Source organism: Symsagittifera roscoffensis, chromosome 5 (assembly GCF_963678635.1).
Source record: "Symsagittifera roscoffensis chromosome 5, txSymRosc1.1, whole genome shotgun sequence".
NCBI lineage: Eukaryota > Metazoa > Xenacoelomorpha > Acoela > Convolutidae > Symsagittifera > Symsagittifera roscoffensis.
Window position 1 is genome coordinate 7,381,759 of NC_087066.1, and position 25,587 is coordinate 7,407,345.

At 45.5% G+C, this 25,587-nt stretch overlaps 1 protein-coding gene across 1 annotated transcript in view; it reads left to right on the forward strand.

The window, feature by feature from the left end:
- LOC134846959 (glutamate receptor ionotropic, kainate 2-like) overlaps positions 1-15,219 on the forward strand; it is a 45,873-nt gene extending 30,654 nt beyond the window's left edge. Inside the window, exons 13-17 of the mRNA XM_063864418.1 lie at positions 244-421; positions 890-1,093; positions 3,739-3,948; positions 4,257-4,432; positions 15,187-15,219. Coding sequence (XP_063720488.1) covers positions 244-421; positions 890-1,093; positions 3,739-3,948; positions 4,257-4,432; positions 15,187-15,219 — 801 coding nt within the window. The remainder of the gene's footprint in view (positions 1-243; positions 422-889; positions 1,094-3,738; positions 3,949-4,256; positions 4,433-15,186) is intronic.
- Positions 15,220-25,587: the final 10,368 nt, after the last annotated feature.

Here is a 25,587-nt window from a genome sequence, read left to right on the forward strand (position 1 = left end):
CAAAAACATACAAATTGGCAGCTTTTTCCATCCTCAAAAAAACAGAAAATGTAATCAAAATCGGACTGTTAGTCTTCATTAAAGAATCGATGAAGTAGCTCTGAAAAAAAATCTTGATGAAAATTTGTAAAGTTTTTCGTGAACATCATTTTCTTTTTCTTTTATAATTTTTGATTGATTTTTGATATTCTTTTTTTTCGTAACCAAATTCTGTTTAGTTATTTTTTATGTTGTTGCGTGTAGCGTGCGGACATAGCAGTGAGTGGAATGTTGATCACCAGTCAGCGGGAGGAGGCGGTGGACTTCAGCACCAGATTCATGGACTACGGGGTCGGCATCCTCATCCGCAAAACTACCCCCTCCCAGACTGTGTTCGGATTCCTGCAACCCCTCAACCCCCAAGTGTGGACATGTGTGGCCAGTACGTTACAATATACTTCAGTTTTGGTTTGATTTTGGATATGTTCCAGTTTTCACTACTTTGTACAACGCCTAAATAAATTTTGACTAAATATTGTTTATTCTCAATTCGAAATTTAGGATAATTCCTCAAATAAATTCACTTGTTCAAATAAATTTTATTATAATTTAATAAACCAAAATTCCCTAAAATCAAGTCATTTTAAATTGCATTTAAGAATCCTAATTTTTCAAAAAACTAGCAAACATCACAAATGCGAAAAGCAAAGGAGTAATTGAGAAAGAGTCTTGATTTTGAAAGATGAAGTTGAAGGTCGTTATTATACTCTGACAGAGCAGAAAATTCGAAAAATACTTTTGCTCGTTTTCGAAAGAAATTTTTTTTTCTCAAAACTACACTTTTGATGAACTTCATTGAAAATGTAATTACAATTCGAAAACACCCCCACCACTCTGTTTTACTGCGAAGGTACAATCTTCATTGCTGGGGGTGTGATGTTCCTGGTGACTAGAATCAGTCCCAACACCAGAGGGAGACACTATAAAAGACATGGCCATAGTCATGGACATGGACATACTATGCAGGATAGATATGTCGACCCCCTCAGTGACTACTCCCAATTCACCTTCCGCAACTCCATCTGGTTCACCATGACATCCATCATGCAACAGGGTACAGTTTTTACCCCTCTTCCTCCGACATCTCCCCCCGTGCAAAGTTTTAACTGTACTACTCTGACTTAAAAATTTTCAGCGTGCTAGTTCTTATTTGCATTAATTTGACTTCAAAAATTTCGCCTTGCTAACTTTTATTTGCATTAATTTGACTTCAAATTTTCAGCGTGCGAGTTTTTAGGTGTACTATTTTGACTTAAATATTTTTTAACGTTCAACTTTAACGTTTAAACTTTGACATACGTAATAACAACGCATATATATATATTTCCCCTTCAGCACACATGTACATATGTTAACCCCATACTTCATTGCACATATGTTAACCCCTTCAGAACAATATTAATTTTGTTGGGCTAATTTTTTTTGCGCATCATGACCTTTTTTGTTGCGTCCAGAACTTTCGCGTGGTACCTTTTTGCAGCCGAATACGGTTAGGCTGTGGTAGACCTGAATCTAGAGAGCAAGTGAGATCTCGTCCTTACACATTATCATTGGCATTGCCGCGTTAGGAGATCGGGAACTCGATCTGAAATTTTCAAAGTGAACGCCTCACAACAGTGCTGAGTGCCTTTCAACAAAAATATTACAAAATTTACTGATGCAATTAAAATGAATTGAAAAACGAATTCAAACATTTGTTAGTTTTTCCTAATTTTACAAATTTTGCTGGTTACACTGGAAGCATGTTTATCTGCAAAATTTTGGACACTACGTTGTGTGCCTTGATTTTAGAAAAACAAAAGACAAATTGACTGTTTAACAAACCACCCAATTAAAGAGGTTGTTCGTTACCCGGGTTAGGATTATCTACAACCATTTCTAGACAATAGATGGTAATATATTGAAGAAACTTCAGCTAAGACAAAGAATAGTAACATTTCAAACTTACACTAAACAATTTTGTATTTGTGATAATTGGAAACTGATTAGTTTTCTATTAGAATTACCACTTGTACTTGAGAACAAAAAGTTTGGAAGCAAAACAAATCAAACTTAACGGCAAAAATTTTCGCTGGGCAAGTCATCAAAGAATCTTCGATTACGTTGACTAAAACAATAAAATAAATAAAAAATAGCAAAAAAAAAAGATTTCAAGTAAACTTGAAAATAAACATATTCCATAAATTTCTTATTTTTTCTTTCAGTAAAAAGCGATAGAATTAGAGAAAAAACTGCAAAGATTAGAAATGATTGTGGCTAAATAATGTAAAGTCACTGTTGATTTAAACTGAGTATTCAGTCTTTCAACGTTCCTTTTGTAAATTTTGTGTCATTTAGCCAGTTTTGTCTCAAAGTCAGTTTTTCGAATTTCAAAGAGAATTCAAATCGAGGCTGAAAAAGCCTCCTTATGATACAACACTCGACCCCCTATGAGCTTTTTTGAAATCGGGGGTAATAAAAACAGCCGACGCCATAGTTCCTTCACGTCATGTGGCAGCGTGGTCGCACCCATAATCGTATTTTTCTTCTGCTAGTGAAAAAATGGTGTAATCATAAAGGTTCACAGGACCGAATTGGTTTTCTGGATTCTTCTCAATATGAAGCAATTTTTTAAATTAATTTTGCATTGCTTTTATTGCCCTTCAAAATCTTGTGCTAGTTGTTATTTTTAAAGAAAACGTGTTTAACATCTGGTGTTTAATTTGTCATTTTTATGCCATTGTCAGCTAAATGGCTTATTGTACATCTTAAATATGGTACTATCTTTTTTGATGATTACGATTATGGATAATGATAACTGGATCTCAACAGGGGTGGAGTTGGGGGGGGGGTGCGGGTGTATGGGCGGACGCCCTTCTTCCCTCAGGGATTCGACCCCCTCACCTCACCAACCAAAGGTCCTACCTTTGGTATTAATTTGCGAATTCCATTTTAGGCCAACGAACCCTAAAACTTTTTCTTAGGCGCCTTTGGCGCCAATATAGACTAGTTTTGAAGGGGAGTGCGGCGCACCAAAAAGCAACTTCTTGGTCAAATTTTTCCAAAAAATGCATTCCAAAAAGGGGCGGGGGGTTTAGGGCGGAGTGTTTCGACCCCCTGCCGACCAAAAGGGTTCCCCTTTGAACTGTTTTGAGATATCCATTTATGGTGGCGTACCCTAGAATTTTTCTGAGGGCGCCTTTGGCGCCAATATATACTAATTTTGAGATGGGAACGCGCGCCGAAAAAGCGCAATTTTTTTGGTCAAAATTTTCAAAAAAAAACAAAAACTCCTTTTTTGGCCTGTTCTTTTTCGAAAAATTGCATGCAGGAGAGTTTTTAGTGCTTTGGGAGAGCTCGGAAGATCAATTTGGTTGACCTAAAGAAAATTCGACGAAATTGACGAAAATTTTTTGAAAATCTGCACCCCCCCCCCCCCCCCACCCCCCCTCCCTCTCCTCGAGAAAATCCTAGATCCCCTGCCTGAATCTAAATGTAGAAAAACAAAACAAAAAGAAATCTGAAGCTGATTTTCTAAGATAGTACTAGAATTAATTCGTCGCTTTTTTTATGGGCCGCACACATAAAAAAACTACATTTTTAACCACAACCTTCACAAATCACAAACGATTGTTAACTATTCAGCTCCGGACATAGAAAAATAGTTCTGAAAACGTCCAAAATTTGTTTAAACGCCTTGTTTTTGTAATTTTGATCTAGGAGGCGATCTGCACCCGAAGAGTGGAGCTGCACGCATCATGGGCTGTTTCTGGTGGTTCTTCACCCTCATCATCACAGCCACCTACACCGCCAACTTGGCCGCCTTCCTCACTGTGAACCGAATGGAGACCCCCATAGACTCCTTGCAGAGTCTGGTGGCCCAGAACAACGTCAAGTACGGAACAGTCAGACACTCCCCCATACATCTGGGTAAGAACATGATTCCAAAATGGCGTTTTTCAAGTCAACTTACCTGCGGAACATTTGGGATGTTTGAAATTTAAAAAAATTACACTCTTGCCAAAATCTTGGAACCGCACCCTGCTTGAAATTGTGAATCTGGGTCTATATGGCTCAACTTTTGAAAGGCGTCCAATTCAAGCTCTCCTAGTTCTTGTTTTGTAGCTAATAGCTCATTTGGTATCTATTTGGGTCGGCAGGGGATCGAACCCCTGAGGTGGTGGGGTCCGCTTCCCCCTAAATCTGCTTTTGCTTGTATGCCTCTTTCTTGTTTTTAGATTTCAAGAACCAGTCTGAGATGAATGCTCTCTATGAGCGGATAGCGAACTACTTGGACCACCAGCACAGCAACAAGGACTCTATCCTTGTGGATGATGCCGAGGAGGGGTACAGGAGGGTGAGAGAGGGGGGATACGCGTTCATGTGGGACAACCCCATTCTACAGTGGATGAAGGTAAGGGTGATGTGGTAATATTATCTTATCCTCTATTCTGGTGGATGATGCAGAGGCAGGGTACAGGAGGGTAAGAGAGGGAGGATACGCGTTCATGTGGGACAACCCCATTCTACAGTGGATGAAGGTAAGGGTGATGTGGTAATATTATCTTATCCTCTATTCTGGTGGATGATGCAGAGGCAGGGTACAGGAGGGTAAGAGAGGGAGGATACGCGTTCATGTGGGACAACCCCATTCTACAGTGGATGAAGGTAAGGGTGATGTGGTAATGTTATATTATCCTCTATTCTGGTGGATGATGCAGAGGAGGGGTACAGGAGGGTGAGAGAGGGGGGTTACGCGTTCATGTGGGACAACCCCATTCTACAGTGGATGAAGGTAAGGGTGATGTGGTACTATTATCTTATCCTCTATTCTGGTGGATGATGTAAAGGAGGGGTACAGGAGGGTGAGAGAGGGGGTTACGCGTTCATGTGGGACAACCCCATTCTACAGTGGAAGAAGGTAAGGGTGATGTGGTAATGTTATATTATCCTCTATTCTGGTGGATGATGCAGAGGAGGGGTACAGGAGGGTGAGAGAGGGGGGTTACGCGTTCATGTGGGACAACCCCATTCTACAGTGGATGAAGGTAAGGGTGATGTGGTAATATTATCTTATCCTCTATTCTGGTGGATGATGTAAAGGAGGGGTACAGGAGGGTGAGAGAGGGGGGTTACGCGTTCATGTGGGACAACCCTATTCTACAGTGGATGAAGGTAAGGGTGATGTGGTAATATTATCTTATCCTCTATTCTGGTGGATGATGCAGAGGCAGGGTACAGGAGGGTAAGAGAGGGAGGATACGCGTTCATGTGGGACAACCCCATTCTACAGTGGATGAAGGTAAGGGTGATGTGGTAATGTTATATTATCCTCTATTCTGGTGGATGATGCAGAGGAGGGGTACAGGAGGGTGAGAGAGGGGGGTTACGCGTTCATGTGGGACAACCCCATTCTACAGTGGATGAAGGTAAGGGTGATGTGGTAGTATTATCTTATCCTCTATTCTGGTGGATGATGTAAAGGAGGGGTACAGGAGGGTGAGACAGGGGGGTTACGCGTTCATGTGGGACAACCCCATTCTACAGTGGATGAAGGTAAGGGTGATGTGTCAATGTTATATTATCCTCTATTCTGGTGGATGATGCAGAGGAGGGGTACAGGAGGGTGAGAGAGGGGGGTTACGCGTTCATGTGGGACAACCCCATTCTACAGTGGATGAAGGTAAGGGTGATGTGGTAATGTTATTTTATCCTCTATTCTGGTTGATGATGCAGAGGCAGGGTACAGGAGGGTAAGAGAGGGAGGATACGCGTTCATGTGGGACAACCCCATTCTACAGTGGCTGAAGGTAAGGGTGATGTGGTAATGTTATATTATCCTCTATTCTGGTGGATGATGTAAAGGAGGGGTACAGGAGGGTGAGAGAGGTGGGTTACGCGTTCATGTGGGACAACCCCATTGTACAGTGGATGAAGGTAAGGGTGATGTGGTAATGTTATATTATCCTCTATTCTGGTGGATGATGTAAAGGAGGGGTACAGGAGGGTGAGAGAGGTGGGTTACGCGTTCATGTGGGACAACCCCATTCTACAGTGGATGAAGGTAAGGGTGATGTGGTAATGTTATATTATCCACTAATCTGATGGATGATGTAAAGGAGGGGTACAGGAGGGTGAGAGAGGGGGATACGCGTTCATGTGGGAAACCCCATTCTACAGTGGATGAAGGTAAGGGTGATGTGGTAATGTTATATTATCCTCTAATCTGATGGATGATGTAAAGGAGGGGTACAGAAGGGTGAGGGAGGGGGTTACGCGTTCATGTGGGACAACCCCATTCTACAGTGGATGAAGGTAAGGGTGATGTGGTAATATTATCTTATCCTCTATTCTGGTGGATGATGTAAAGGAGGGGTACAGGAGGGTGAGAGAGGGGGGTTACGCGTTCATGTGGGACAACCCCATTCTACAGTGGATGAAGGTAAGGGTGATGTGGTAATATTATCTTATCCTCTATCCTGGTGGATGATGCAGAGGCAGGGTACAGGAGGGTAAGAGAGGGAGGATACGCGTTCATGTGGGACAACCCCATTCTACAGTGGATGAAGGTAAGGGTGATGTGGTAATGTTATATTATCCTCTATTCTGGTGGATGATGCAGAGGAGGGGTACAGGAGGGTGAGAGAGGGGGATTACGTGTTCATGTGGGACAACCCCATTCTACAGTGGATGAAGGTAAGGGTGATGTGGTAATATTATCTTATCCTCTATTCTGGTGGATGATGTAAAGGAGGGGTACAGGAGGGTGAGAGAGGGGGGTTACGCGTTCATGTGGGACAACCCCATTCTACAGTGGATGAAGGTAAGGGTGATGTGTCAATGTTATATTATCCTCTATTCTGGTGGATGATGCAGAGGAGGGGTACAGGAGGGTGAGAGAGGGGGGTTACGCGTTCATGTGGGACAACCCCATTCTACAGTGGATGAAGGTAAGGGTGATGTGGTAATGTTATTTTATCCTCTATTCTGGTTGATGATGCAGAGGCAGGGTACAGGAGGGTAAGAGAGGGAGGATACGCGTTCATGTAGGACAACCCCATTCTACAGTGGCTGAAGGTAAGGGTGATGTGGTTATGTTATATTATCCTCTATTCTGGTGGATGATGTAAAGGAGGGGTACAGGAGGGTGAGAGAGGTGGGTTACGCGTTCATGTGGGACAACCCCATTGTACAGTGGATGAAGGTAAGGGTGATGTGGTAATGTTATATTATCCTCTATTCTGGTGGATGATGTAAAGGAGGGGTACAGGAGGGTGAGAGAGGTGGGTTACGCGTTCATGTGGGACAACCCCATTCTACAGTGGATGAAGGTAAGGGTGATGTGGTAATGTTATATTATCCTCTATTCTGGTGATGATGTAAAGGAGGGGTACAGGAGGGTGAGAGAGGTGGGTTACGCTTTCATGTGGGACAACCCCATTGTACAGTGGATGAAGGTAAGGGTGATGTGGTAATGTTATATTATCCTCTATTCTGGTGGATGATGTAAAGGAGGGGTACAGGAGGGTGAGAGAGGTGGGTTACGCGTTCATGTGGGACAACCCCATTCTACAGTGGATGAAGGTAAGGGTGATGTGGTAATGTTATATTATCCTCTAATCTGATGGATGATGTAAAGGAGGGGTACAGAAGGGTGAGGGAGGGGGTTACGCGTTCATGTGGGACAACCCCATTCTACAGTGGATGAAGGTAAGGGTGATGTGGTAATATTATCTTATCCTCTATTCTGGTGGATGATGTAAAGGAGGGGTACAGGAGGGTGAGAGAGGGGGGTTACGCGTTCATGTGGGACAACCCCATTCTACAGTGGATGAAGGTAAGGGTGATGTGGTAATATTATCTTATCCTCTATTCTGGTGGATGATGCAGAGGCAGGGTACAGGAGGGTAAGAGAGGGAGGATACGCGTTCATGTGGGACAACCCCATTCTACAGTGGATGAAGGTAAGGGTGATGTGGTAATGTTATATTATCCTCTATTCTGGTGGATGATGCAGAGGAGGGGTACAGGAGGGTGAGAGAGGGGGGTTACGCGTTCATGTGGGACAACCCCATTCTACAGTGGATGAAGGTAAGGGTGATGTGGTAATATTATCTTATCCTCTATTCTGGTGGATGATGTAAAGGAGGGGTACAGGAGGGTGAGAGAGGGGGGTTACGCGTTCATGTGGGACAACCCCATTCTACAGTGGATGAAGGTAAGGGTGATGTGTCAATGTTATATTATCCTCTATTCTGGTGGATGATGCAGAGGAGGGGTACAGGAGGGTGAGAGAGGGGGGTTACGCGTTCATGTGGGACAACCCCATTCTACAGTGGATGAAGGTAAGGGTGATGTGGTAATGTTATTTTATCCTCTATTCTGGTTGATGATGCAGAGGCAGGGTACAGGAGGGTAAGAGAGGGAGGATACGCGTTCATGTAGGACAACCCCATTCTACAGTGGCTGAAGGTAAGGGTGATGTGGTAATGTTATATTATCCTCTATTCTGGTGGATGATGTAAAGGAGGGGTACAGGAGGGTGAGAGAGGTGGGTTACGCGTTCATGTGGGACAACCCCATTCTACAGTGGATGAAGGTAAGGGTGATGTGGTAATGTTATATTATCCTCTAATCTGATGGATGATGTAAAGGAGGGGTACAGGAGGGTGAGAGAGGGGGATACGCGTTCATGTGGGAAACCCCATTCTACAGTGGATGAAGGTAAGGGTGATGTGGTAATGTTATATTATCCTCTATTCTGGTGGATGATTTAAAGGAGGGGTAAAGGAGGGTGAGAGAGGTGGGTTACGCGTTCATGTGGGACAACCCCATTCTACAGTGGATGAAGGTAAGGGTGATGTGGTAATGTTATATTATCCTCTATTCTGGTGGATGATTTAAAGGAGGGGTAAAGGAGGGTGAGAGAGGTGGGTTACGCGTTCATGTGGGACAACCCCATTCTACAGTGGATGAAGGTAAGGGTGATGTGGTAATGTTATATTATCCTCTAATCTGATGGATGATGTAAAGGAGGGGTACAGGAGGGTGAGAGAGGGGGATACGCGTTCATGTGGGAAACCCCACTCTACAGTGGATGAAGGTAAGGGTGATGTGGTAATTTTATATTATCCTCTATTCTGGTGGATGATGTAAAGGAGGGGTACAGGAGGGTGAGAGAGGTGGGTTACGCGTTCATGTGGGACAACCCCATTCTACAGTGGATGAAGGTAAGGGTGATGTGGTAACGTTATATTATCCTCTATTCTGGTGGATGATGCAGAGGAAGGGTACAGGAGGTTGAGAGAGGGGGGATACCGTTCAAATGAGACAACCTCATTGTACAGTGGATGAAGGTAAGGGTGATGTGGTAATGTTATATTATCCTCTATTCTGGTGGATGATTTAAAGGAGGGGTAAAGGAGGGTGAGAGAGGTGGGTTACGCGTTCATGTGGGACAACCCCATTCTACAGTGGATGAAGGTAAGGGTGATGTGGTAATGTTATATTATCCTCTATTCTGGTGGATGATGTAAAGGAGGGGTACAGGAGGGTGAGAGAGGGGGGTTACGCGTTCATGTGGGACATCCCCATTCTACAGTGGATGAAGGTAAGGGTGATGTGGTAATGTTATATTATCCTCTATTCTGGTGGATGATGTAAAGGAGGGGTACAGGAGGGTGAGAGAGGTGGGTTACGCGTTCATGTGGGACAACCCCATTGTACAGTGGATGAAGGTAAGGGTGATGTGGTAATGTTATATTATCCTCTATTCTGGTGGATGATGTAAAGGAGGGGTACAGGAGGGTGAGAGAGGTGGGTTACGCGTTCATGTGGGACAACCCCATTCTACAGTGGATGAAGGTAAGGGTGATGTGGTAATGTTATATTATCCTCTAATCTGATTGATGATGTAAAGGAGGGGTACAGGAGGGTGAGAGAGGGGGATACGCGTTCATGTGGGAAACCCCATTCTACAGTGGATGAAGGTAAGGGTGATGTGGTAATTTTATATTATCCTCTATTCTGGTGGATGATGTAAAGGAGGGGTACAGGAGGGTGAGAGAGGTGGGTTACGCGTTCATGTGGGACAACCCCATTCTACAGTGGATGAAGGTAAGGGTGATGTGGTAACGTTATATTATCCTCTATTCTGGTGGATGATGCAGAGGAAGGGTACAGGAGGTTGAGAGAGGGGGGATACCGTTCAAATGAGACAACCTCATTGTACAGTGGATGCAGGTAAGGGTGATGTGGTAATGTTTTTTTATCCTCTATCCTTGTGGATGATGCAGAGGAGGGGTACAGGAGGGTGAGAGAGGGGGGTTACGCGTTCATGTGGGACAACCCCATTCTACAGTGGATGAAGGTAAGGGTGATGTGGTAATGTTATATTATCCTCTATTCTGGTGGATGATTTAAAGGAGGGGTAAAGGAGGGTGAGAGAGGTGGGTTACGCGTTCATGTGGGACAACCCCATTCTACAGTGGATGAAGGTAAGGGTGATGTGGTAATGTTATATTATCCTCTATTCTGGTGGATGATGTAAAGGAGGGGTACAGGAGGGTGAGAGAGGGGGGTTACGCGTTCATGTGGGACAACCCCATTCTACAGTGGATGAAGGTAAGGGTGATGTGGTAATGTTATATTATCCTCTATTCTGGTGGATGATGTAAAGGAGGGGTACAGGAGGTTGAGAGAGGGCGATACGCGTTCATGTGGGAAACCCCATTCTACAGAGGATGAAGGTAAGGGTGATGTAGTAATGTTATGTTATCTTCTATTCTGGTGGATGATGCAGAGGAAGGGTACAGGAGGGTGAGAGAGAGGGGATACGCGTTCATGTGGGACAACGCCGTTCTACAGAGGATGAAGGTAAGGGTGATGTGGTAATGTTATTTTCTCCTCTATTCTGGTGGATGATGCAGAGGAGGGGTACAGGAGGTTGAGAGAGGTGGGAAACGCGTTCATGTGAGACAACCTCATTGTACAGTGGATGAAGGTAAGGGTGATATGGTAATGTTATATTATCCTCTATTCTGGTGGATGATGCAGAGGAGGGGTACAGGAGGTTGAGAGAGGGGGATACGCGTTCATGCGAGACAACCCCTTTCTACAGTGGATGAAGGTAGGGTTCATTTTTTAATGTTATACTACACTCTATCCTGGTGAATGATGCAGAGCAGGGGTAAAGGAGGGTGAGGAAGAGGGTTTCGCGTTCAAGTGGGACAGCCTCAATCTACAGTGGATGAAGGTGGGGGTCATGTTGTAATGTTATTTTCTCCTCTATTCTGGTGGATGATGCAGAGGAGGGGTACAGGAGGTTGAGAGAGGTGGGAAACGCGTTCATGTGAGACAACCTCATTGTACAGTGGATGAAGGTAAGGGTGATGTGGTAATGTTTTATTATCCTCTATTCTGGTGGATGATGCAGAGGAGGGGTACAGGAGGTTGAGAGAGGGGGATACGCGTTCATGCGAGACAACCCCTTTCTACAGTGGATGAAGGTAGGGTTCATTTTTTAATGTTATACTACACTCTATCCTGGTGAATGATGCAGAGCAGGGGTAAAGGAGGGTGAGGAAGATGGTTTCGCGTTCAAGTGGGACAGCCTCAATCTACAGTGGATGAAGGTGGGGGTCATGTTGTAATGTTATATTATCCTCTACTCTGGTGGATGATGCAGAGGAGGGGTACAGGAGGGTGAGAGAGGGGGGATACGCATTCATGTAGAAGGGGGGTTGTTGATGCAGAGCAGGGGTACGCGTAGGGTGAGAGAGGGGGAGGGTGAGAGAGGGTGAGAGAGGGGGAATACGCGTTCATGTGGGACAACCCCATTCTACAGTGGATGAAGTTAATGGTGATGTCGTAATGTTATATTATCCTTATTATCCTCTATTCTGGTGGATGATGCAGAGGAGGGGTACAGGAGGGTGTGAGAGGGCGGATACGCGTTCATGTGGGACAATCCCATTCTACAGTGGACGAAGGTAAGGGTGATGTGGTAATGTTATATTATCCTCTATTCTGGTGGATGATGCAGAGGAAGGGTACAGGAGGGTGAGAGAGAGGGGATACGCGTTCATGTGGGACAACGCCGTTCTACAGAGGATGAAGGTAAGGGTGATGTGGTAATGTTATTTTCTCCTCTATTCTGGTGGATGATGCAGAGGAGGGGTACAGGAGGTTGAGAGAGGTGGGAAACGCGTTCATGTGAGACAACCTCATTGTACAGTGGATGAAGGTAAGGGTGATGTGGTAATGTTATATTATCCTCTATTCTGGTGGATGATGCAGAGGAGGGGTACAGGAGGTTGAGAGAGGGGGATACGCGTTCATGCGAGACAACCCCTTTCTACAGTGGATGAAGGTAGGGTTCATTTTTTAATGTTATACTACACTCTATCCTGGTGAATGATGCAGAGCAGGGGTAAAGGAGGGTGAGGAAGAGGGTTTCGCGTTCAAGTGGGACAGCCTCAATCTACAGTGGATGAAGGTGGGGGTCATGTTGTAATGTTATTTTCTCCTCTATTCTGGTGGATGATGCAGAGGAGGGGTACAGGAGGTTGAGAGAGGTGGGAAACGCGTTCATGTGAGACAACCTCATTGTACAGTGGATGAAGGTAAGGGTGATGTGGTAATGTTTTATTATCCTCTATTCTGGTGGATGATGCAGAGGAGGGGTACAGGAGGTTGAGAGAGGGGGATACGCGTTCATGCGAGACAACCCCTTTCTACAGTGGATGAAGGTAGGGTTCATTTTTTAATGTTATACTACACTCTATCCTGGTGAATGATGCAGAGCAGGGGTAAAAGAGGGTGAGGAAGATGGTTTCGCGTTCAAGTGGGACAGCCTCAATCTACAGTGGATGAAGGTGGGGGTCATGTTGTAATGTTATATTATCCTCTACTCTGGTGGATGATGCAGAGGAGGGGTACAGGAGGGTGAGAGAGGGGGGATACGCATTCATGTAGAAGGGGGGTTGTTGATGCAGAGCAGGGGTACGCGTAGGGTGAGAGAGGGGGAGGGTGAGAGAGGGTGAGAGAGGGGGAATACGCGTTCATGTGGGACAACCCCATTCTACAGTGGATGAAGTTAATGGTGATGTCGTAATGTTATATTATCCTCTATTCTGGTGGATGATGCAGAGGAGGGGTACAGGAGGGTGTGAGAGGGCGGATACGCGTTCATGTGGGACAATCCCATTCTACAGTGGACGAAGGTAAGGGTGATGTGGTAATGTTATATTATCCTCTATTCTGGTGGATGATGCAGAGGAGGGGTACAGGAGGGTGAGAGAGGGGGGATACGCGTTCATGTGGGACAACCCCATTCTACAGTGGATGATGGTAAGGGTGATGTGGTAATGTTATGTTATCCTCTATTCTGGTGCATGATGCAGAGCAGGGGTACAGGAGGGTGAGAGAGGGGGTATACGCGTTCATGTGGGACAACCCCATTCTACAGTGGATGAAGGTAAGGGTGATGTGGTAATGTTATATTATTCTCTATTCTGGTGGATGATGCAGAGGAGGGGTACAGGAGGGTGGGAGAGGGGGATACGCGTTCATGTGGGACAACCCCATTCTACAGTGGATGATGGTAAGGGTGATGTGGTAATGTTATGTTATCCTCTATTCTGGTGCATGATGCAGAGGAGGGGTACAGGAGGGTGAGAGAGGGGGGATACGCGTTCATGTGGGACAACCTCATTCTACAGAGGATGAAGGTGAGGGTGATGTGGTAATATTATGTTATCCTCTATTCTGGTGGATGATGCAGAGGAAGGGTACAGGAGGGTGAGAGAGAGGGGATACGCGTTCATGTAGGACAACGCCGTTCTACAGTGGATGAAGGTAAGGGTGATGTGGTAATGTTATATTATCCTCTATTCTGGTGGATGATGCAGAGGAGGGGTACAGGAGGTTGAGAGAGGTGGGAAACGCGTTCATGTGAGACAACCTCATTGTACAGTGGATGAAGGCAAGGGTGATGTGGTAATGTTATATTATCCTCTATTCTGGTGGATGATGCAGAGGAGGGGTGCAGTAGAGTGAGAGAGGGGTGATACGCGTTCATGTGGGACAATGCCATTCTACAGTGGATGAAGGTAAGGGTGATGTGGTAATGTTATATTATCCTCTATTTTAGTGGATGATGCAGAGGAGGGGTACAGGAGGGTGAGAGAGGGGGGTTACGCGTTTATGTGGGACAACCCCATTCTACAGTGGATGAAGGCGAGGTTGATGTGGTAATATTATGTTATCCTCTATTCTGGTGGATGATGCAGAGGAAGGGTACAGGAGGGTGAGAGAGAGGGGATACGCGTTCATGTAGGACAACGCCGTTCTACAGTGGATGAAGGTAAGGGTGATGTGGTAATGTTATATTATCCTCTATTCTGGTGGATGATGCAGAGGAGGGGTACAGGAGGTTGAGAGAGGTGGGAAACGCGTTCATGTGAGACAACCTCATTGTACAGTGGATGAAGGCAAGGGTGATGTGGTAATGTTATATTATCCTCTATTCTGGTGGATGATGCAGAGGAGGGGTGCAGTAGAGTGAGAGAGGGGTGATACGCGTTCATGTGGGACAATGCCATTCTACAGTGGATGAAGGTAAGGGTGATGTGGTAATGTTATGTTATCCTCTATTCTGGTGCATGATGCAGAGGAGGGGTACAGGAGGGTGAGAGAGGGGGGATACGCGTTCATGTGGGACAACCTCATTCTACAGAGGATGAAGGTGAGGGTGATGTGGTAATATTATGTTATCCTCTATTCTGGTGGATGATGCAGAGGAAGGGTACAGGAGGGTGAGAGAGAGGGGATACGCGTTCATGTAGGACAACGCCGTTCTACAGTGGATGAAGGTAAGGGTGATGTGGTAATGTTATATTATCCTCTATTCTGGTGGATGATGCAGAGGAGGGGTACAGGAGGTTGAGAGAGGTGGGAAACGCGTTCATGTGAGACAACCTCATTGTACAGTGGATGAAGGCAAGGGTGATGTGGTAATGTTATATTATCCTCTATTCTGGTGGATGATGCAGAGGAGGGGTGCAGTAGAGTGAGAGAGGGGTGATACGCGTTCATGTGGGACAATGCCATTCTACAGTGGATGAAGGTAAGGGTGATGTGGTAATGTTATATTATCCTCTATTTTAGTGGATGATGCAGAGGAGGGGTACAGGAGGGTGAGAGAGGGGGGTTATGCGTTTATGTGGGACAACCCCATTCTACAGTGGATGAAGGCGAGGTTGATGTGGTAATGTTATGTTATCCTCTGTTCTGTGGGATGATGCAGAGGAAGGGTACAGGAGGTTGAGAGAGGGGGGATACGCGTTCAAATGAGACAACCTCATTCTACAGTGCATGAAGGTAAGGGTGATGTGGTAATGTTATATTATCCTCTATTCTGGTGGATGATGCAGAGGAGGGGTACAGTAGAGTGAGAGAGGGGTGATACGCGTTCGTGTGGTACAACCCCATTCTACGGCGAATAAAGGCAAGGGTGATGTGGTAATGTTTTTTAATCCTCTATTCTGGTGGATGATGCAGAGGAGGGGTACAGGAGATTGAGAGAGGGGGGATACGCGTTCATGTGAGACAACCTCATTCTACAGTGGATGAAGGTAAGGATGTTTAGGCAATGTTATATTATCTTCTATTCTGGTGGATATTGCAGAGGAGGGGTACAGGAGGGTGAGAGAGGGGAGATATGCGTTCGTGCGGTACAACCCCATTCTACGGTGAAAAAAGTTAAGGGTGATGTGGTATGTTATATAATCCTCTATTCTGGTGGACGATGCAGAGGAGGGGTACAGTAGGGTGAGAGAGGGGTGATACGCGTTCATGTGGGACAACGCCATTGTAAAATGAATAAAGGGAAGGGTGATGTGGTAGAAATAAAGGAAGGCTGGGTCATTCCCCTGCACAAGAAAGGTCCCAAGAACGATCTGGGCAACTACCGTGGAGTGTGCCTGTTACCACTGGCAAGCAGACTGATCGCACGGATCTTCGCGACGAGACTCCGGACATGGGCAGAAACCATTGGCGCTCTAGATGAGAGCCAAAACGGTTTCCGTGGTGGAAGGTCTACGGCTGACTCAACGCAGATCATCATCCGGATGGAAGAAGAAACAAGAAGAGTGTACGGGATGACAGACGAGTGCAACGAGAACCGGCCAGGGGCTGTCCTCCTAGACATCACCAAGGCTTACCCTCGCACCAACAAACCCCTTCTGTGGGGTATGTTAGCCAGATTTGGCATGACGGACAAGGTGCTCGACCTGCTGAAAGGTCTCCATGAAGAAACGCGATACCGGGTGAAAGGAAAGGAAGGTCTCAGCGATGATTGGGCCCCCGCCAGAGGACTCAGAGAGGGGTGCGCAACATCACCTATCCTTTTCAACGTATACCATGCCGAAGCAATAAGAAGAGCTGAAATAGAACGGAGAAAGGAGGCGGCGGAGAGAGGCCAAGAGTGCGGTCTCACCTGGAGGTGGACACCAGGAGGCAGCCTCCCACCGAGAGAAGCGCTCGGAGCATTGCGTAGCAGCAACAAGTGTAATTGCATCCTGGAGGACTCGTTGTTTGCAGACGACACTTCTCTACTTGGTTGGACCGAAGAGCTCGTCACAGGGAAAGAGGTGATCAAGAAGAAAATGATGGAGTTCGAAGAGAAATGCCACAACGGAAAAGAAGAGTCCATCAATTTTGCAACAACCAGCGCCCAGAGGACTAGAATGCTGGGAACCCTCATCGAGAAACGAGAAGACCGAGGAGCCAGGATCAAGAGAGGGTACCACGCGTGGAGCAAGGTGAAGCAATGGCTCTGGAATTCGAGCCTCTCCAAGCGCACCAGAGCATTGGTGGTCCAAGCCGTAGTGGAGTCCACTCTCCTGTTCGACTGTAGCGTTAGAGCATGGACACCGACCGACATCCAGAAGTTCCAGAGCGTCGCAGACAGAGCCTACAGGTTTGTGTGGAACAATGGAAAACCTCACACACTGATAAGGATGCAGAATGAAGGAGTCAACAGCTACGAGATCCGCAGACAGCTGAACATTGAATCGATAAGGACCAAGATCGAGTGCAGAGCATTAGAGCGAATGGGCCACGTTCTCAGAATGTCGGATGAGAGGATTGTGAAGAAAGCCGTCCTCGGATTCTGGGACATGGAGAGGACACGCAGTGGGAACTCGCGAGGCAACACCATCCAGTACTGGCGCAGACTGCTGAAAGAAGCGGGACATGAAGACGACAACAGCGAGAACCTCACCAATGACCGGAAACGATGGAAGAAGACCGTTACAGATCGCAGGACGTTCCTCAAAAACTGGGAGACGCAAATGTGCAACTGGCACAGAGGATCGGAAAAACCGGCCCGCTCACAATGGAATCGAGAGAGAATAAGTGACAGCGGTTGGCCTTGCCGCTGGGACGGATGCGACAAGAAGTGCGCATCAAAAGGAGGACGGACGAATCACGAGAGAAAAGCACACAGATGGGAGTCAGTGGACTACAAGTGTCCAAAGTGCAACGACAGTTTTTCGGACCAGGCTGCTCTGACGAACCTTTTCAAGGCGTGCCAAGGAGGTCAGGGTGGGTTCTGTCCGAAGTGTCAGAAGTCCCTGTCGTTGAGCAACATGGCAAGACACCGGAGGACCTGTTGAGGAGAGCACCCGACAGCCCCAGAAGTAACCAACACCAATATCACAGGACGATTCGCCGGAACGAGAGCCAGAATCCAATGCGAAGAATGCGGTACTTGGGTGACAAAAAACAACATTTCAAGACACAGGATCACATGTCCTGGAAACTGGGAATCAAGGCCACCCACGGGGCGTAAATGACAAAAGAAGAAGAGGGGTGATACGCGTTCATGTGGGACAACGCTATTCTACAGTGAATGAAGGTAACGGTGATGTGGTAATGTTATATTATCCTCTATCCGGGTGGAAGATGCAGAAGAAGGGTTCAAGGGGGTGAGAGAGTGCGGATACGCATTCATGTGGGACAACCCCATCCTACAGTAGATGAAGGTGAGGGTGATGTGGTAATGTTATGTTTTCCTCTATTCTGGTGGATGATGTAGAGGAGGAGTACAGGAGGTTGAGAGAGGGGGGATACGCGTTCATGTGAGACAACCCCATTCTACAGTGGATGAAGGCGAGGTTGATGTGGTAATGTTATGTTATCCTCTGTTCTGTGGGATGATGCAGAGGAAGAGTACAGGAGGTTGAGAGAGGGGGGATACGCGTTCAAATGAGACAACCTCATTCTACAGTGGATGAAGGTAAGGGTGATGTGGTAATGTTATATTATCCTCTATTCTTGTGGATGATGCAGAGGAGGGGTACAGTAGAGTGAGAGAGGGGTGATACGCGTTCGTGTGGTACAACCCCATTCTACGGCGAATAAAGGCAAGGGTGATGTGGTAATGTTATATAATCCTCTATTCTGGTGGATGATGCAGAGGAGGGGTACAGGAGGTTGAGAGAGGGGGGATACGCGTTCATGTGGGACAACGCTATTCTACAGTGAATGAAGGTAAGGGTGATGTGGTAATGTTATATTATCCTCTTTCCGGGTGGAAGATGCAGAAGAAGGGTTCAAGGGGGTGAGAGAGTGCGGATACGCATTCATGTGGGACAACCCCATCCTACAGTAGATGAAGGTGAGGGTGATGTGGTAATGTTATGTTTTCCTCTATTCTGGTGGATGATGTAGAGGAGGAGTACAGGAGGTTGAGAGAGGGGGGATACGCGTTCATGTGAGACAACCCCATTCTACAGTGGATGAAGGCGAGGTTGATGTGGTAATTTTATGTTATCCTCTGTTCTGTGGGATGATGCAGAGGAAGGGTACAGGAGGTTGAGAGAGGGGGGATACGCGTTCAAATGAGACAACCTCATTCTACAGTGGATGAAGGTAAGGGTGATGTGGTAATGTTATATTATCCTCTATTCTGGTGGATGATGCAGAGGAGGGGTACAGTAGAGTGAGAGAGGGGTGATACGCGTTCGTGTGGTACAACCCCATTCTACGGCGAATAAAGGCAAGGGTGATGTGGTAATGTTATATAATCCTCTATTCTGGTGGATGATGCTGAGGAGGGGTACAGGAGGTTGAGAGAGGGGGGATACGCGTTCATGTGGGACAACGCTATTCTACAGTGAATGAAGGCAAGGGTGATGTGGTAATGTTATATTATCCTCTATCCGGGTGGAAGATGCAGAAGAAGGGTTCAAGGGGGTGAGAGAGTGCGGATACGTATTCATGTGGGACAACCCCATTCTACAGTAGATGAAGGTGAGGGTGATGTGGTAATGTTATGTTTTCCTCTATTCTGGTGGATGATGTAGAGGAGGAGTACAGGAGGTTGAGAGAGGGGGGATACGCGTTCATGTGAGACAACCTCATTCTACAGTGGATGAAGGCGAGGTTGATGTGGTAATGTTATGTTATCCTCTGTTCTGTGGGACAACCCTGTCTCCCAGGATCGGAAAAACCGGCCCGCTCACAATGGAATCGAGAGAGAATAAGTGACAGCGGTTGGCCTTGCCGCTGGGACGGATGCGACAAGAAGTGCGCATCAAAAGGAGGACGGACGAATCACGAGAGAAAAGCACACAGATGGGAGTCAGTGGACTACAAGTGTCCAAAGTGCAACGACAGTTTTTCGGACCAGGCTGCTCTGACGAACCACTTCAAGGCGTGCCAAGGAGGTCAGGGTGGGTTCTGTCCGAAGTGGCTCTGGAATTCGAGCTCTGGAATTCGAGCCTCTCCAAGCGCACCAGAGCATTGGTGGTCCAAGCCGTAGTGGAGTCCACTCTCCTGTTCGACTGTAGCGTTAGAGCATGGACACCGACCGACATCCAGAAGTTCCAGAGCGTCGCAGACAGAGCCTACAGGTTTGTGTGGAACAATGGAAAACCTCACACACTGATAAGGATGCAGAATGAAGGAGTCAACAGCTACGAGATCCGCAGACAGCTGAACATTGAATCGATAAGGACCAAGATCGAGTGCAGAGCATTAGAGCGAATGGGCCACGTTCTCAGAATGTCGGATGAGAGGATTGTGAAGAAAGCCGTCCTCGGATTCTGGGACATGGAGAGGACACGCAGTGGGAACTCGCGAGGCAACACCATCCAGTACTGGCGCAGACTGCTGAAAGAAGCGGGACATGAAGACGACAACAGCGAGAACCTCACCAATGACCGGAAACGATGGAAGAAGACCGTTACAGATCGCAGGACGTTCCTCAAAAACTGGGAGACGCAAATGTGCAACTGGCACAGAGGATCGGAAAAACCGGCCCGCTCACAATGGAATCGAGAGAGAATAAGTGACAGCGGTTGGCCTTGCCGCTGGGACGGATGCGACAAGAAGTGCGCATCAAAAGGAGGATGGACGAATCACGAGAGAAAAGCACACAGATGGGAGTCAGTGGACTACAAGTGTCCAAAGTGCAACGACAGTTTTTCGGACCAGGCTGCTCTGACGAACCACTTCAAGGCGTGCCAAGGAGGTCAGGGTGGGTTCTGTCCGAAGTGTCAGAAGTCCCTGTCGTTGAGCAACATGGCAAGACACGGGAGGACCTGTCGAGGAGAGCACCCGACAGCCCCAGAAGTAACCAACACCAATATCACAGGACGATTCGCCGGAACGAGAGCCAGAATCCAATGCGAAGAATGCGGTACTTGGGTGACAAAAAACAACATTTCAAGACACAGGATCACATGTCCTGGAAACTGGGAATCAAGGCCACCCACGGGGCGTAAATGACAAAAGAAGAAGAGGGGTGATACGCGTTCATGTGGGACAACGCTATTCTACAGTGAATGAAGGTAACGGTGATGTGGTAATGTTATATTATCCTCTATCCGGGTGGAAGATGCAGAAGAAGGGTTCAAGGGGGTGAGAGAGTGCGGATACGCATTCATGTGGGACAACCCCATCCTACAGTAGATGAAGGTGAGGGTGATGTGGTAATGTTATGTTTTCCTCTATTCTGGTGGATGATGTAGAGGAGGAGTACAGGAGGTTGAGAGAGGGGGGATACGCGTTCATGTGAGACAACCCCATTCTACAGTGGATGAAGGCGAGGTTGATGTGGTAATGTTATGTTATCCTCTGTTCTGTGGGATGATGCAGAGGAAGAGTACAGGAGGTTGAGAGAGGGGGGATACGCGTTCAAATGAGACAACCTCATTCTACAGTGGATGAAGGTAAGGGTGATGTGGTAATGTTATATTATCCTCTATTCTTGTGGATGATGCAGAGGAGGGGTACAGTAGAGTGAGAGAGGGGTGATACGCGTTCGTGTGGTACAACCCCATTCTACGGCGAATAAAGGCAAGGGTGATGTGGTAATGTTATATAATCCTCTATTCTGGTGGATGATGCAGAGGAGGGGTACAGGAGGTTGAGAGAGGGGGGATACGCGTTCATGTGGGACAACGCTATTCTACAGTGAATGAAGGTAAGGGTGATGTGGTAATGTTATATTATCCTCTATCCGGGTGGAAGATGCAGAAGAAGGGTTCAAGGGGGTGAGAGAGTGCGGATACGTATTCATGTGGGACAACCCCATTCTACAGTAGATGAAGGTGAGGGTGATGTGGTAATGTTATGTTTTCCTCTATTCTGGTGGATGATGTAGAGGAGGAGTACAGGAGGTTGAGAGAGGGGGGATACGCGTTCATGTGAGACAACCTCATTCTACAGTGGATGAAGGTAAGGGTGATGTGGTAATGGAAAATTATCTTCTATTCTGGTGGATGTTGCAGAGGAGGGGTACAGGATGGTGAGAGAGGGGAGATATGCGTTCGTGCGGTACAACCCCATTCTACGGTGAATGAAGTTAAGGGTGATGTGGTATGTTATATAATCCTCTATTCTGGTGGACGATGCAGAGGAGGGGTACAGTAGGGTGAGAGAGGGGTGATACGCGTTCATGTGGGACAACGCCATTGTAAAATGAATGAAGGTAAGGGTGATGTGGTAATGTTATATTATCCTCTATTCTGGTGGGTGATGTAAAGGAGGGGTACAGAAGGGTGAGGGAGGGGGGTTACGCGTTCATGTGGGACAACCCCATTCTACAGTGGATGAAGGTGGGGGTCATGTTGTAATGTTATTTTCTCCTCTATTCTGGTGGATGATGCAGAGGAGGGGTACAGGAGGTTGAGAGAGGTGGGAAACGCGTTCATGTGAGACAACCTCATTGTACAGTGGATGAAGGTAAGGGTGATGTGGTAATGTTATATAATCCTCTATTCTGGTGGATGATGCAGAGGAGGGGTACAGGAGGTTGAGAGAGGGGGGATACGCGTTCATGTGGGACAACGCTATTCTACAGTGAATGAAGGTAAGGGTGATGTGGTAATGTTATATTATCCTCTATCCGGGTGGAAGATGCAGAAGAAGGGTTCAAGAAGGTGAGAGAGTGCGGATATGTATTCATGTGGGACAACCCCATTCTACAGTAGATGAAGGTGAGGGTGATGTGGTAATGTTATGTTTTCCTCTATTCTGGTGGATGATGTAGAGGAGGAGTACAGGAGGTTGAGAGAGGGGGGATACGCGTTCATGTGAGACAACCTCATTCTACAGTGGATGAAGGTAAGGGTGATGTGGTAATGGAAAATTATCTTCTATTCTGGTGGATGTTGCAGAGGAGGGGTACAGGATGGTGAGAGAGGGGAGATATGCGTTCGTGCGGTACAACCCCATTCTACGGTGAATGAAGTTAAGGGTGATGTGGTATGTTATATAATCCTCTATTCTGGTGGACGATGCAGAGGAGGGGTACAGTAGGGTGAGAGAGGGCTGATACGCGTTCATGTGGGACAACGCCATTGTAAAATGAATGAAGGTAAGGGTGATGTGGTAATGTTATATTATCCTCTATTCTGGTGGGTGATGTAAAGGAGGGGTACAGAAGGGTGAGGGAAGGGGGTTACGCGTTCATGTGGGACAACCCCATTCTACAGTGGATGAAGGTAAGGGTGATGTGGTAATGTTATATTATCCTCTATTTTGGTGGATGATGTAAAGGAGGGGTACAGGAAGGTGAGAGAGGGGGGTTACGCGTTCATGTGGGACAACCCCATTCTACAGTGGATGAAGGTAAGGGTGATGTGGTAATGTTATATTATCCTCTATTCTGGTGGATGATGTAAAGGAGGGGTACAGGAGGGTGAGAGAGGGGGGTTACGCGTTCATGTGGGACAACCCCATTCTACAGTGGATGAAGGTAAGGGTGATGTGGTAATGTTATGTTATCTTCTATTCTGATGGATGATGCAGAGGAAGGGTACAGGAGGGTGAGAGAGAGGTGTAGTATTGAGAAATACTACACACACACAAAAGACCATTGTCTTAATTGTTTATTTAACGACCCAATTCTAAATTGGAGCGTGCCATTTAAATTAAAGCCTCTTTTCACTAAATCAGATATTGACTGATTTACTCTTATTAGGACTATAAAATCTTGTTTTGTAAATCCACTCCTTTTTAAATACTTGTCCAATTTTTCTCATTTTTTCATGCTCAATATTTTAAAAGGGCGGCGATTATTAATACGTCCCTTTTAACTTAACTTGAAACAAACTGGATAAATATTTAGCAGTCTTTGCCGGCTGCACTAAAATTCTCCTTGCTTTGATTTAGCATAGATGCACCTGCAATATGATGCATCAGAGAGATTAATATGGATTTTTAATCAGACAAACTGAAGGCTGCGGTTTTCTTCAAAGAGGACTAATAAGTTGAAGATATTTGATTTGAAAAAATCAAATAAAAACTAGTTGAAAATTCCCTTATAAGAAAGGGAGAACAAAGGAGCAGGTGAAACCTGAATAATTAAAAATTGAATCAGCCGCCGGTTTATGCTTACGAGCAAAAGGACTGGCCTGAAATCTTCAGTGTTTCATTTTACTCAGTCAGCAGCAAGTCAGTTCTCTTCAGTCAGATCTTTAAAAAATAAATAATTTTTCTTTTCTGCCCTAACACTAAAATTAATCTAGCCCTTTTCACTTATAAAAAGAGAATAAATTCTCATTTTAAGTTTGAAAAATTATAAATCGAGATACTCGAGATTCGCACACCCGAGGAAGTCTGGACTACAAGTACTCAAAGGACTACGGCAAGACGATTCAGACGACCCAACCAGAAGTGCTGACTTGGACAAAATCAAGGGCAATCATACATACTAATCAGCCACCGACCTTAGTAAGAAGATAAAATATTGATGAACAAAATAAGATTAGCTCAACCTCCCCTCATAGGTATATTTCTTTAAGCTGTTCGATTCGTTTATATAATCTAATAACCCAGTGCTTTGTATATAACCAAATAATTAATTCATACCTTTTCTAACTATTGTTTCTACTCTACTTTTTGTCAAGACAATTTGACGATCTAAGGTGAGACTTATAATTTAGGATAAAATTACTAAGCAGTCAACCAGCAATGACCGCTTAGTAAAACTGGTGCGACCGCAGCAGAGAACTACTCCTTAAGAAATTCTTTTTCCAACAAACTAGAAACAGCTTTTAAAATTCAAAAAATATATTATTATTAGGATCTGTGAGTATTTGTCAGATTAGTTTTCAACCTCAAAAAGCCAGAGACAATGGGTATCTTTCGATAGAAACACAATTTAATTGTCTTCTACTTGACAGATATTCCTATTAGGGTTCTTGCGAAAGCATCCCCTGCGCTAGCAGTCGCCCACGATATCCCTCCATCTCGAGGTCTATTAGACGGCTTTCTAACTGACATTAGCTCATGAACTTAACTATTATCTATTATTATAATAATATATAAAATTTCTGAAAGAATCGTTCTCTGCCTAAGTCCGCTAGTAAGATATACCCGTTTTGTCCAGTAATCCACTAACCTTTTGCCGAAACTTCAGTTTAAAGTTATCATCCCTAAAATTAACGATATTCTGTATTAAACTAAAGTGCTCAAAAACTTATTAAATATTTTCATTTATTTTTTCGAGGGGGTTAAGTGGTCATATGTGCGATCTAAGAGTACCCTAAATTGTATGATAAATTGAATTCTTCATCACATTATCTCAAACCATCCACGCTTGTTGCTATTTATTCTAATCCTTCATCAATTCTCGAGGCTTATCCTCAACCTTTCTTAAACTCATTTTAATTCTCACCACCTTAACGTAACTTAAACCTAAATCATCCATCAGTAAAGCTACCAATTACTGAAACTAAGGAAGCACTAACAAAAACCAAAAAGGAAGGAACGGATTTGAGTGTTTTTTAATAAATCATTAGTTTTTTTGACACAGTTTAAATAAACACCTAATTAACAATAAGATTACGCACTAAAACCAATCTTAAACGTTAACCAAATAACACCAAACACCAAGTTTTAGTTTCAGCACAAAAATACCAGGTTTCACAACAAAAACTAAGTTTAAAACACTGACACATCCACTTTATATTGATAAACTAGGTTTCATATGATAGCATAAGCACTAAAAAATTGATTTTTACCAGCCAAAATTTTTAGTTTCAGTCTAGGTTT